The following is a 15089-nucleotide window of genomic DNA, read 5'->3' as shown; positions in this document are numbered from 1 at the left end:
TCGTAAATGTATGAAACTATTTCAGTTGTGTATTTAAATTGATATTTATCTCTTACTGGATGGAGTTCTTTTTTTGTTGATTCTACCTATATTGGATCTATAAACTATATATACAGATATATATATATATTATTGTTTACCCTCTTTTACAGCTTAGTTATTAAGTGGCGGTTTGTCTCTCGGGTTGAAAATCAAATGAAGCTGTTCATGAAAGGTTTTAATGCTCTCATCCCCCAAACATTGTTACAAATATTTGATGAGAATGAAGTTGAGGTGAGACATTTTTCTATTTGCTACTCTGATCTTCACAGTAATCACTATTTTGTCTCTCTTGTTATGGTAAATGCCATTGTGATTTGTTGATTTGCAAGCCCATCATATGTGTGTGTGTGTGTGTGTGTCCAACAGTGTTTGACAGCAGGTGTTGGTTTGTATATGACCTTGTAACTTAGTGTTTTGGCAAAAGAGACTGATAGAATAAGTACCAGACTTTTAAAAAATAAGCCCTGGGATCGATTTGTTTTACTAAACCCTTTAAGGTGGTGCGCCAACATGGCCACAAACCAATGACTGAAATAAAAGAGATATATATGTGTGTGTGTGATGTCCCAAACATAGCTTGAGACTGCTGTAGTGTAAGGGACTACAAAGAAGGAAAAATATGGCCTACATATTCAAAAGACAGCAATTGACAGAAAGCTTAAAGGACTGAACCTCAGAGATCAATGGAAAAGAAGACAGAAACAAGTTTGAGGAGGCAGAACAGTGCTCAGTGATTTTAGGGTGTCTTGGAATGGGGAAACAGTTCGTTGTAGTTTAGCTTGCTCTCTTGCAGATTAGTAGTTGAAGGAAAATCATAGGTAGTATAAAGAGAATTGTAGAATGATGTAGTCTGAAGAAGAATGACTTAGTAGTGTTTGATATAGAATCTGGTGAGATGAATGAAGATACGTGGCCTAGTGGCTAGGATATTCAGCTCACAATTGTAAGGTTATTAGTTCGATTCCTGGTGGCACATTGTGTCCTTGACCAAGACACTTTATTTCTTGTTGCTCCAGTTCACTCAGCTAGCAAAAATGAGTAGTACCTGTAATTTAAAGGGCCAGCCTTATCACATTCTGTTTCACATTGAATCTCATTGAGAAATGTGTTAAGGGTATGCATGTCAGTGGAATGCTCATCCACTTGCACATTAATTTCATAAGCAGATGTTCAGTTGATTGAATCAACTGGAACACTTGTTGTCATAACCGATGGAGAGTCAGGTAAGGTTGAGCCATGATGGAAGTGAAGGAATCAGGTCCATTGAGTGGGTTTAGGTGGAAATGTTGTGAAAGGAGCTGAGACTAGAAACACAGAGGGACACAAACTATTCAGAGTTGGGCTTACATGTATGGAGTGAGGGCTTTCTTACAGAGGTGAATAGCTCTTTTTTGAGTGTGTATGCATTGTCCACTAGTGCATGTTATATATAGTATGGATATAGTTCAAGATGTTTTGATAGTCCTGTAATGTGACACATTCTTATGTCTCCTATAAATTAACAACTTTTAATAATTACTGCTGGCATTATCCTCACGTGAGGAGAATGGATAACTTGCAATTTTAGAGCTAATTCATGCATAGGCACAGGTAAGTTGAATTCATTATTCCTTTTGTTATTTTGAGTTATAAATATTCTTTTCAACTGTTGTTTGTTTTTAGTTGCTGATGTGTGGTCTCCAAGACATTGATGTCAATGACTGGAAAAGGAACACAGCCTACAAAGGAGAATATAACCAGAACCATCCAGCTATTGTGCATTTCTGGAGAGTGAGTATTACTGATAGAGCTTATTAAGATATATAGATTATTGATAGAGATCAAAAAATTATCATGTCCATAATGATATTAATCGATTCCACTCTGAGTGGTTGGCGTTAGGAAGGGCATCCAGCTGTAGAAACTGTGCAAAATCAGATTGGAGCCTGGTGTAGCCATCTGGTTCACCAGTCCTCAGTCAAATCGTCCAACCCATGCTAGCATGGAAAGCGGACGTTAAATGATGATGATGATGATGATGATTCCATTTAAAAGATATTGAGACAATTTTGGTGGGGAAAAATTCCCAAAACAGTTGCAGGCGTGGCTGAGTGGTTAAGAAGTTTGCTTCCCAACCACATGGTTTTGGGTTCAGTCCCATTACATGGTACTTGGGCAAATGTTTTCTACTATAGCCTCAGGCCAACAAAAGTTTTGTGAATTGATTACTTTGTTGACAGAAACTGAAAGAAATCACTCATATCTCTCTCTCTCTGTATACATACATACATTTATATATATATATATATATATATATGATAAATGGAAGATATGAGAATTTTTATTAATCACGACTATTGTTTTGACATATCTAGCATTGATCTTTCACAGGTGGGATACTTAACAACTAGTTCAGGAGCATCCAACAGTGCAGATGTTTCTCTTTGAAACATAAATAGATACAACTTGCTAAAATAACAGTTCCACAATGTATCTTCTCATTTCGTGTAAAGAAAAGCAGCAAATTAAAGGATATATCATCGTTTGTATAGAAGACCAATAATAAAATAACAGATGCAAAAAAGAAAAAATCAAAACAAGCATGCAATACAGTGAGAAAAGTATTAAAAATAACTATTAATGTATATGGATGTATAAATGTCCTCGTGTTAGCTACATGGCGCATGTACACTCGCTTATACAAGCATCCATGAAGATGTAAGCATACACACGTGTAGTTTGGTGCTCACACATTCACATAGTGAATGAAATAGCTACTTGGTGTTTATATTGGGTCATCCCATAAATAATACGGGGTTTTTTATATTTCTTTTATTTTCCAAAATTAAGATAAACAAAGTTCTTTTTTAATCTAAAATATACTCTCCTTCATTTTCTTCAATGCTCTTCCATCTATCTGGTAGACTTGCAAGGCTCCTCTTTCAAAATTTACTTATCCGTGACGAAAAATACTCCTCCAGTATTGTTCTGACCTCGTATACAGAATTCATATTTTTTCCATCCAAATGATTTTGAAGATTGTGGAATAAATGATAATCAGCGAATATGGTGAGTGGGACATCGTCTCCCATTCAAACTGCTCCAGCCTTTGGAATGTCATCCTCGTTGTATGTAGCTGAGCATTATCCTGATGGAAGAATGCTTTTTGTCTTGAAACCAAAGATGGTTATTTTCCTTTTAGCACTCGTGTCAATGAATGGTTGAATGACCAAATCCCAACTTCTCTGCTAGTTCCTCAACGGTTTTCTTCCACCAGGGTTTACAGGATGTCCTCGTCAAACTCTACAGATCTTCCAGAATGAGGCTTGCCTTCTAGACTGTAGTTTCCGGCTCAGAATTTCTGGAACCACTGTTGACACTGGCTTACACTTACTGTTCAATCCCCATATACTACATTAAGATTCCTCACACTTTCTGCTGCATTGTTGCCTTTATTGAACTCGTAAAGCAAAACATGCCAAATATACTCCTTTGTCACTTCCATTATAGCTTTGAAAAAATAACTGTTAAGATCAAACTGCACTCTTCAAAACTTGCACTAAGAATAAGTACAAGGTAAAATTACTACCTGCTTTTATAGCAAGTTGATGCAGGTAGTTTATCCCATCCCCTTCCAACTTTTAGTTCAAGCAATTGAAAAAAAACCGCATTATTTATGAGATAACACAATATATACATGCACAAGCATAGGTATGTCTGTTGATGTTTTCTTGTCTTGGTATTGTGTGATAGTTGTAAAATGTACCGTCACCACTATAACAATGGTGCCTTTTGTTTCCAATCTCTTGTGGAAACATGCCCAGCCATGGAGAGAGATTAGCTTGATTAGAAACAACTGAGGGTTGGTGATAGGAAAAGCATCTGGCTGTAGAAAATCAGCCTCAACAAATTCCATCTAACTCATATGAGATTGGAAAAGTGGATGTTTAACATGTCTGGCTATGAGGAAATAGTGCTGCTAGTGTGTCAAAGCCCAGAGAAACAAAGAAGATATAGGGATTGAAAAAGGGTATTCATATGGGTGCACATCTCAGGATAACTTCCAGCTGATCATTATTCAGACTGGAAATATAAGCACTAAATGTGGGCATTCCATATCCATAGATAGCATAAATATGAAGCTTTGGTTTTTGTTATTAACTTCAGGTTAGCTTTTACATTTTTTTTTTTACTTGATTATTCTTGTAGTAATAAATTGTCTTTACTATTGATAAAACCTTGAACTCTGCTGCATTCTCTGAATATTAATCACTGTTTTTGATGTCTTCTTATTTTTCAAGTGTGTTTATTCCTTTAACAATGAAATGCGAGCCCGTCTACTACAGTTTGTAACTGGAACATCCAGAGTTCCAATGAATGGTTTCTCTGAAATGTATGGCAGCAATGGGCCTCAGCTTTTCACTATAGAAAAATGGGGAACACCTGATCAGCTTCCTCGTGCTCACACTTGGTAAGTTCTTAGTTTTTTTCTTAAATTTTCTATCTATTATTAATTGTACATGATTTAAAACAAAACCTCAGCAATATAAAGTTTTCATTGTTCATATTTCTTCTTAAGTGAGAATACATGGCCTATTGGTTAGGGTGTTGTACTCATGATTGTAAAATCATGCTTTTGATTCCCAAACCAGGCAGTGTGTTGTGTTCTGGAACAAACTCTTCATTTCATATTGTTCTGTAATCACTTCAACATCTTATGTATGGTACACCATGCTTCCTGTACAGGCAACATTGATTTGATGAAAAGAGTGAGCTAATGTTCTACACAAACATTTGATCACTATAAACAAATCATTTGTGCAGGTTGTTCAAGAAGTTGCAGAATCATCTTTTTCAAATAAAAGTTTGGTGTTTTTTGTTAGTCTGAAAGTTCTTTAACTTTCAGACTAACAAAAACACCAAACTTCTCTAAAGAAATGCATTTTAAGGGGTGTTACCACAAACTGGCATCACTGGAACTATTACTGTCTAATTATTCTTTTACAAGGTCATTTGTTCTAGTTCTGATATAAATAATTGCTTTATGACATGTTAGTTATCCGGATTTTCCTTCATTGTATTTCTTTGTCAAAGTTTATATTGATTCTCCATACTACGATTCACGTATATATTGTATACACACCTTGTGTGATTTATGCATATTTTCACACTGGATTCCTTGGTGTCAGTATGTTGGCTGTATGGTCGTGGGTGACATTTGGGAAGAAGGTAGTAGAGTGGTAGTTAAATCTTTCTCCATTCACCTACCACTTGCTATTGTTTATATGTAGGGGTGTGTGTGTGTGCTGAATCATTGTTGACAATATATCTCTGAACTCTTCATTTCTATCAATATGAATACAATCCTAACTTTGTCCATGTAGAGTTGTTGATGTTTAGCTCTAGGTCACTCAAAAGTGTTTCAGCCATGACAATCCAGTAATTTTTTTTTTTCAAGTTTAATTATCCAATGGCGCAGGAGTGGCTGTGTGGTAAGTAGCTTGCTTACCAACCACATGGTTCTGGGTTCAGTCCCACTGCGTGGCACCTTGGGCAAGTGTCTTCTACTATAGCCTCGGGCTGACCAAAGCCTTGAGTGGATTTGGTAGACGGAAACTGAAAGAAGCCCGTCGTATATATGTATATATATATATATATGTGTGTCTGTGTTTGTCCCCCCACCATCGCTTGACAACCGATGCTGGTGTGTTTACGTCCCCGTAACATAGCGGTTCGGCAAAAAGAGACCAATAGAATAAGTACTAGGCTTACAAAGAATAAGTCCTGGGGTCGATTTTCTTGACTAAAGGTGGTGCTCCAGCATGGCCGCAGTCAAATGACTGAAACAAGTAAGAGAGTAAAGAGAGTAATGTTGTTCTCTTTTTCTTTAAGTTGTTAAAATGGAAAATGGGCAAGGTTTGTGTGTGTGGGTGAGTGGTTTTGTTTTCTCTGTTGCTGGCTGAGTGTAAACAATATCTTCAGTAATTGTGTCATTTGTTCCTCGTCGATTACAAAATTATGTCTGGGTTTCTTGCCATATCTCAACATCTTGTGAAGTTTTTGAAACGAAAGGCACATTTCAGTATCATTTGATTGAGTAGGAGATTGTTATCTCACTTAGAAATGAGTGGGGGTTGGCATCAGGCAAAGCATCCAGCCAAAGACAACCTTACCACAACGTACTTTCATTGGATCCATGCAAACACAGAAAAGTAGATGTTTGAACTATGAGGATATGATATGCATGCAAGGACTCAGAAATGTTTGGTTTGGTAACATGGTGCGCATTTAGCCTACCAAGGTGGGTTGGATTCTAAACTGGTGAAACCACTAACCCACAAAATGGAGAATTGTACTAGAAAAGTTTGAGGTGTGTTGTTCATTGAGTTTGTGGCAAACATTTGTATCAACTTTCTGCTATTAGCATTTCTGAAAAGTGTGATTAGTCTCTTAAAAAACAAGCCTTGGTGGAATCCTGTTTTAAGCATGCCATATAACACCTCATAGTTTTTTTTTTTTTGTTTTTTTTTGAATTTTCAGAAAATGTTTGTGAATTTGTGTTCTACACATAGGAATTCATATGATTATGCAAAAACAAAAAAAATGGTGTGCTATTTAAGGGCTTTTTAGCTGTTATATTTAGCACATTTCATGACCACCTCATAACCTCTTTGTTTGTCAGTCTGTTGTATTAATGTTTTTCAATATCTTTCAATAAGCATATTTAAGGGTGTCTATTGCTGGGATTGAAGCCAAAAATTTGGATTGTCTGTATTTTAAATTGATTTTTTTTTTAAAAATTGAAAAATTAAAACAAAAATTTTTTAATATTCATTTCAATTCCTCTGCTTAGAATACAGATTTGCAAAAATTTTCTGAAAATTCCAAAAAATTAAAAAAGTTATGAGGGGTTGTATGGGATGCTTAAAGCAGAATTCTGCCCAAGTCTTCACCACTGAAAACAAATCATCTGTGTGAGTAGTCTAATGGGAGAGTCCACTAAAATATCTAAATTTCATGCAGACATAGGTGTGTGGTCAATATTCTTGTTTTCCCTTCTGGCATGCACTCTGCATTATATATGATTAATATAATTCAATGAATTTTTTAAACTAATGCTAATCTCTGTTATCTATTTCAGTTTCAATCGACTTGACCTACCACCTTACGACACATACCAGGAACTGCGCAAGAAGTTGATTGTCGCTGTAGAAAATACACAGGGCTTTGAAGGTGTTGACTGAAAGCTTTCCACCATCATAATTAACAATAAATTTGTCACTACTACAATTATTATTTCTATATTGCCCAAAACAGGCATCTGCTGGACAGTTACAACACTTTGAAAAAAAATTTTTTTTCATTCTGAAATTTTTTTTTTTTTTTCATTCAGCAAAATCTGTGATTCCTTCTATCCTCACCTCTCTGCCTATTTCTCTCTCTTATAGTTGTATATAATAATAATAATAATAATAATAATTAATAATAATAATGCAGAACTCAATTTGTCTTATTTTTAGTCTTCTGAATGCAACACCATTCTGTCATCTACAGAATTATCCAAATCATCTCTTACCGCAACAGAAATGAATTATTGTTAATAATTAGTGGTAATGAAAATGAAGATGTTTTCTTTTTGTCAACAGCACCTCTATTTTAATCCCCCTCCCCTCTTCACTTAAATGGTTGCTACTGTGCACCTAACGACCAATCTTACTTCTTTTACAACCCAATGTCTGGGTCTCACGCTTCTTAAAGCCCGAGAATGTATCCTGTCGGTGGAGTAATTTATATTACACCATTTTTTTCAGGCCACTATACTCAAGTGTCAGCTCCGATGATACAACTGTAGGCTTCACCCTTTGTAAGAAGTGCGTCTATGTTGAAGTACTTTTTAAGTTAAAGGATCTGGCCAAATAATGGACCAGAAGGATGCACAGAGCTGTTATTATACAATGTGAGAAATGTTCTAAACAATTTTTATTTAAAAAAAATACAAAAAGCGACAGCAATGACAGATTTTGAAGTAAAACTTTCCTTCTTCAATATAATTTTGTTTAATCCCGCCTCTCAACTTCTCTCTTCTTCCACACTAATTAATTCTCTTATGGCACGTTTTGGTTTGCCTTTCAATAATTCCATTTATTTATTTTTTTGTTTTTTACAAGTAAAACAACACCACAAACTGTTAATTACCCTTTTATATTCCTTGATCTTTTATATTTTTTTATGATATGCTTATTCTTCTCTACCACCTTCACTGACTACAACTCTTCTATGTTAAAACTGGGATCTGTTGTGTCTTCTGTAGAAAACTATAATAAATCCTCCTTTATATATATATATATATATATATATATATATATATATATATATACACACACACACACACACAAACACATCACAAGCTCCTATAGTCACAAATATTATCTATATCCTGGAACCCTCTATTCTTATATTGCCGTGGCTTTTTTTTTCTTTAATCCACTGGCAAAGCAACAGTTTGCCCTTTTCAGTTTGGTTAAGCCAACTCCTAGTCTTTTTTCTCTTTTTTCTTTTTTTTCAATTTATTGGGGTGGGTGGCGGGAAAAATAAGTTGACATTGTTATCATAATGTTCAATTGTGAACATTAATTTTAGAGTTATCTCCCATGATATTAAAAGGAAACAGCAAACAAATGATAAAGTATGAAATTATATTGAAAATTTGTACAGAAACAAACTCGTACACATTTAGTGTATGTGCCAGTGTATATTAGCACCTTTGCTATATATAGCCAAGTCAAAATATCATTTAAGATATTTGTTTTCAAAAACCCAAATTGGACGATAAAAAAATAAACGATTGTGAAATAGATGTGTATGAACTGATTTTTTTTTAATGTATTCTTTTTATCTTTTCAATTTTAATCTTCAGTTGGTTGTTTTGCTCCCCCTTCCACGTCCCCCACATTTTTTTTTTTAATTGTTTAAGTCTTTTGTGTATGTGAGCACTTACCACCATCCCATTTTTTCTTCTCTCTCTCTCTCTCTCTCTCTTTTACAACCTAACCACAGACATTGGTCGGAAATTCACACATACACAACACACCCACTTTAATGTGTTATTGTACTCGTATGTATATAAATATATATATATATTCCCAAATGAATACATACACCAACCTTTTATTGTTCGAGGTGAGATTTTTTTCCCTGCCGTTTTTTTTCTTTTTTAATTTATCAATCTCTTTGCAAAACAACCAACTTTATTTTCTATCCTCCCCCTCCTCCTCCCAAGTCATGATGTAACATAACATTGCCATAGCACAAAGTCTGCAAGACAACAAATAAAATAATATTCAAGACAGTATCGTCCCGACATAGGTGAGTTGGACAGCTGGCTTCTTACAGAAGATTTACCTTCACTCAGTGGCTCTTGGCTTTTTATCTTTGATATTTTATAAAACGAATTATTAAAAACTGCATCAGTTTATTCTTTGTATACTTTTTTTTCTTTATATTATTTTTTATTACATGTTTTGCCTTTGTCTGTTTTGTGTTATCAATTTTGAATGTCTCCTCAGTGACTCTGTTCTCCTGTGTTTATATCCAAACAACAAACATCAATCTGAAGTAAAATATCAATTATTATACATTGTTAGATGACTCACTCTCTTCTACTCATTTTTTACTGGATTCATGTTCATTTCATGATTTCATGCTCATCCTTCACTGATAAAAAGCTGTTGTCAGATACCATAAGGTAAGGCAGGGTAAGTGTGCAGAGTTTCAACAATCACTTTTCCATGCTTGCATGGGTTGGACAGAATTTGAGGCAAGGTTTCTACAATCAGATGCTCTTCCTGTCACCAACCCTCTCCTATTTCCAAGCAAGGTAATATTTCCCCATGACCAGACATGTTTTCACAGAAGATGGAAATCAGCAATATTGCTTATATGACATTGCCATTTGTTTATAACTGTTATGCTATATCAAGATAAAGAAACACAAACTCATATACATGATGGGCTTCTTTAAGGTTCTATTTATCTAATACAATCACAGGGCATTAGTGGAAGACACTTTCCCCAATTGCCTACACTGTGACTGAACTGAAAACGACATGGTTGTGAAGCAAACTTCTTAATCACACAGCCATGCCTGTGCCTGTTTTATTTTTAAAGCTGTTGTGAAATGCATGAATGTCATAACTTTATTTTCCAAAGTTCTTCAATGATAGTTGTTACAACCTATCCGTGTTTAAGTTCATCAATAAAACCTGACACAAATTCAAAATCATTTACTCAACAGAAGCCAGTGAAGACAGCTTGATTACTCAATCTCGTATGAAACACTTTCTCAACAAAATCTCTTTGAAATAGGAACTAAAGGATTCAAGAGGCACTAAGTTGAATTTTAGCCATAGCTAATGTGCATATAGCTACAATACTAATAACAAAGTGCAGCTTTTGCAAATGTTAGATATCTTGACATTTTTAAACCTTGAGTACTGTGGTGGTGGGTGGGAGGCATCATCATTTAATGTCCACTTTTCCATGCTGGCATGAATCGGACAGAATTTGTTGGGGTAGATATTCTCTGGTCCTGTTGCCAACCTTTACCTTTTTCCGAGCGAGATAGTTTTTCTCCATAGCTCCCAGCAAGTTTTCCAACAAAGACTGGAAATGAACAGCATCAGTTGCATGATTTTGATGCTTGTTTACAACTATCGTGATGATGAAACAAGGGTACGTACACACACACACACACACACACACACACACACACAACAAGCTTCTTTCAGTTTCTGTTTATCAAATCCATTCACAAGGCTTTGGTTGATCCAGGGCTACAGTAGAAGATACTTGCCTCAGGTGCCATGTACTGGGACTGAACCCAAGATCATATTTAGGAAGTGAGCTTCTTCACCTCACAGCCATTCATTCTAGGATTTAAAAGTACAGGGGATTCTCAGTGACAATGTCACCAATGTCAGGCATATATGTGTGGAGTAAAAAATTAGTTCCATCTTCTGATTCAAGAGTTGATTCATTGTGTCTCCATGTAGGCTTTCGTTGGACATTGTTTTGCCACAACTAATCCGAGCCAGCAATGAGTATAGCAACGAATTTAGTATGCAGGTAGGAGTTCACCTCTTGTTTGTCATAGCCCTATAACAGGAATTTAAAACTGCTTGCCCATAGGAGCTTTTCAATGCTGATGACCTTGTTCTTATAGCTAATTCTGTAGTAGAATTAGAGAAGAAATTTCAGAATGGAAGCAAGTACTTGAATCAAAGGGTCTTAGAGTTAATTTAATGAAGACTAGTAAGTAGGAAAGCAGTTAAGTTACTAGTCCCTTCTGGGAAATGGCCCTGGTTGGTATGTAGAAAATATGTAGGTAGAAATTCCATAAGATATATTCAGTGCAAACTATGGACAATTAAGAGGTTCAGTAGAATCACATGAAGGTTAACAGAGCATAGTCTTTATGTGTGGCTGATGTGCAGGAACAATAAACACTAAAAACACAGGATATAGATTTCTTCCAATCCCCAAGAGGATCCAAAGAAGTAGCAGATAGTTTCTATTACCTAGATGATGAAATTAGCAATGGAGAGGGAACCATATGTCTGTTGGCTACAATGGGCCTCTCCTTGAGAGTGAAAAGCAAATTGCATGATGCTTGTGTACAAACAGCTATGCTACATGATAGTGTAGTGTGGGCTGTGACTGCAAAGGACATGCAAATGCTTAAAAGAAATGAATTTGACATGCTCTGCTGAATGTGTAATGTCAAGTGTGCATTTATGACAAAGTGTAAATGTGTTGAGAGAAAATCTGGGTCTAAGAAGCATCAGGGATAGTATGCAAGAGAGAAGATGGCATTGGCATGGTCCTGTGATGCATTTGGATGAGGACAGCTGCATAAAGAAGGGCTGATCTCTACATGTGGAGAAAACCTGCAGAAGAGGAAGACAAGGAATGAAATAGTGAAAAATGATCTGATGTTGAGCTGCGCAAGAAAAATGATCTTTAGATGTTGAGCTTCACAGATGTGACAAAGGATCAAAATGATTAGTGATTTGCTGCGCTTGAGAAGACTTGTCCTGCTAAGTAGAGTTGATGCCATAAAAGTATGTCCATACTCCTGCATGCAATCTGTGCTTGATAAACCTCTCCTCCAAATCCCATCTTCCTAGCACATCTCTCATCACCCCCCACCTGAGTTTACCACTCACTGTATTCCCCTTCCTTCTATTTCCCATTCTCCTTTTCCTCATGCACACATTATGTCCCTGTTGAAGCCCTTCCCCACAACATATACTCCTAACACCCCTCCCACTCTTTGTGCCCACTCACTATATTCTCTCCCTTCTCACTCTCCTTTCACAATCTCATGAACCTACCCACCCGCTCACTCAATCTGATCTTTGGTTCCACTTATGTATGCTTCCCTGTAACTCGTGTGTCCCCAATCCTGCCATATCTTCATCATCATCTCTCTCTTCTCTCTCCCTCCTACTGAGATAGATTTGTATTTCCTTTACTGCAAGATACCTATTTCTGTCTCTTTATTCTTATTGTAACATCTCATCACCTAACTCAAAGCCACTCCCGCTTCCAGTTGAAAGATATTTGTCTTGTGAGTTATTTAGCCACCTCACTGCTGTTGGTACCACATAAAAATACACCCAGTACACTCAGAAACCCAGGTGAAGCAGTCTGTCAAGCTTGGTACAGACTTCTGATATGCCAGCTCCTGTCAAACCATCCAACCCATGCCAGTATGGAAAATGGACGTTAAATGATGATGATGTTGGTTATAAGGTTTAAAGTTGCAGCTCATTGAGTTAAGAGTTTAGGATTACCTTTTAGCTCATAGAGATGATACTTCATATTCTCTTACCTTCACCATGATGTATCATTGACTGAAACAATACTTACTAATTTGTCTGTGAGGTAATATTATATCCACTTAAATGTAGATGTTCTTTAGAACAAACTATACTGTGGTAGATACAATGAGAGAAACTCTCATACTGGTACAAAATGAATGCTTGTTTATAGCACTGTCATAGGAGATAAATGCCCACTACCTCCAGTGCCAAAACCACCAAATCATGTGATTTCAACCTTCCCTAGTCTCATTGAAAATGGATGCTCTACTGCTAGAGGTAGCAGTGATGCATCTTCCTGCCAACGATAACAGCAACTCATCTCCCTGCCAACAATAGCAGTGACTTGTCTCCCTGCTAATGATATATTGAAAATCAGTGTCGGGACAGGCACTGGTGTTGTGATTAGCTAGTGAGTTTGTTAAAAAGTGAGCTTTGCAAATAGGCACCATGAGAAAGTAACACCTATATTAAGTGCATTGTATCATTTAGGAGTCACTAGTTTTCAGTTCAACAAATTCGATAATATGTATTATATTAACTCTGTCAAGGTATTTTGTTTCGCAAGTTACTTGGTTGGCAACCTCACTTGTGTTGGTACCATGAAAAACGCGCCCAGCACACTCTGTAAAGTGGTTGGCATTAAGAAGGGCATCCAATTGTAGAAATCATTCCAAAGCTGACATTGGAACCATATGTAACCCACTGGCTCGTCGATACTCTAATTGTGCTCAACAGCTGAAACATCATTAAATGAATAATTATATAATTGTGATACATAATTCGTTTAAATTATTTTAAAAACTATTTACCCAAACCATCAGGAATGCTGTTTTATGTTAATCAGGAAACTGTTTTATATATATATATATTCACATACTATAGTTTAGCTTGTGTCTCTCTCTCAATTAAAAATTTCTAAATAGGCGGTAATGCATAGTTACTTCCCTTGAACCAGTTCCTCCATTTTTTTTTTATGCCTGGATGAATAGTTCAACGATGGAAAAAATTAGGAAAAATCAGAAGAGATACTTTTAACCCCTAATATTTCAGCCAGATCTAATTACATACGAAACGTACAAGACACTGAATAAGGTTAATAAACAAAGACTTTGTTTGCTTCATATAAGCCATATTTCAACTATATTCGTGCAGGAAAAGGTTGCAAGGAATCACTTTCATGCCTCTTACCTTTTACTTGATTCAGTCATTGGACTACAGCCATGCTAGAGCACTACCTCAAACGGTTTTAATTGAACAAATCGACCCTGGTACTTATTCTATTGCACTCTTTTAACAAACTGCTAAGTTATGGGAACAAATACAAACCAACACCAGTTGTCAGACACAAAGACACACATACATATGCAATGGGCTTCTACAAAGTATCCATCTTCTAAATTCACTCACAAGATATTTGCTGACCTGGGGATATAGTAGAAGATAAATGCCCAAGGTGCCACACAGTGGAACTGAACCCAAAACTATGTGTTTATAAAGTGAGCTTCTTAACCACACAGTCATGCCTGCATCTGTGGTGACAATTCAAAGATGATATAGTTGAGAGAGAGAGAGGAGAAATATATTTAAAAGGGTATTGAAGTTTGAGATGCAATATATTTTCAAGGATCCACCAACCTTAAGTACTTGACTGGGACCTTATTTTATTGACCTCCACCTAAGGGATAAAAGAAGTTAACTATGGCAGGATTTGAACTCAGAACATAAAAAGATGAAAAAATACTGCAAAGCAGTTTATAAGAGGAGGGACTGGAACAAAACAGGCTTCTTGTAAAGGAACTACAAGACTGTTCACATTTTAGAAGAGGATGTGGTAGTGATCAGGTGGAGCTGGTAAAAACTAAAAATAGTGGTGATAAGGTGTCAGGGTAGCACTTCAAAGTACAAGGTGTCATTATTATCATCATCAACAACATTTAATATCCATTTTCCATGCTGGTATGGGTTGATGGCTTGACAGGAACTGGCTTGACCAGGAGTCACACCAGTACTGGGTGCTTTTTATGTGGCACCAGCACTCACACCAATTTTTTTTTCATGTGGAACTTTGACGTATGTGGTGGTATGGGATGAAATGTTTGTGTGGCACTCAACCCTTGATTTTGGAGAGTTTCTGACAATTTCAGTGTTGTACTTTGATTAGTGGTACTTGTTTGTTGGGTGTTT

At 36.2% G+C, this 15089-nt stretch overlaps 1 protein-coding gene across 13 annotated transcripts in view; it reads left to right on the top strand.

The window, feature by feature from the left end:
* The window catches only part of LOC106873354 (E3 ubiquitin-protein ligase NEDD4-like), a 352751-nt gene extending 345266 nt beyond the window's left edge, over positions 1-7485 (top strand). For all 13 annotated transcript variants that reach the window (XM_089347030.1, XM_089347032.1, XM_089347033.1 and 10 more), the window contains 4 exons: positions 153-273; positions 1705-1812; positions 4323-4492; positions 7163-7485. In XM_089347030.1, the coding sequence (XP_089203156.1) occupies positions 153-273; positions 1705-1812; positions 4323-4492; positions 7163-7265 (502 nt within the window). In that variant the 3' untranslated portion in view covers positions 7266-7485. The remainder of the gene's footprint in view (positions 1-152; positions 274-1704; positions 1813-4322; positions 4493-7162) is intronic.
* Positions 7486-15089: the final 7604 nt, after the last annotated feature.

Source organism: Octopus bimaculoides, chromosome 2 (assembly GCF_046866305.1).
Source record: "Octopus bimaculoides isolate indiv1 chromosome 2, ASM4686630v1, whole genome shotgun sequence".
Taxonomy (NCBI): domain Eukaryota; kingdom Metazoa; phylum Mollusca; class Cephalopoda; order Octopoda; family Octopodidae; genus Octopus; species Octopus bimaculoides.
This window is presented reverse-complemented; position numbering and strand designations above follow the sequence as displayed.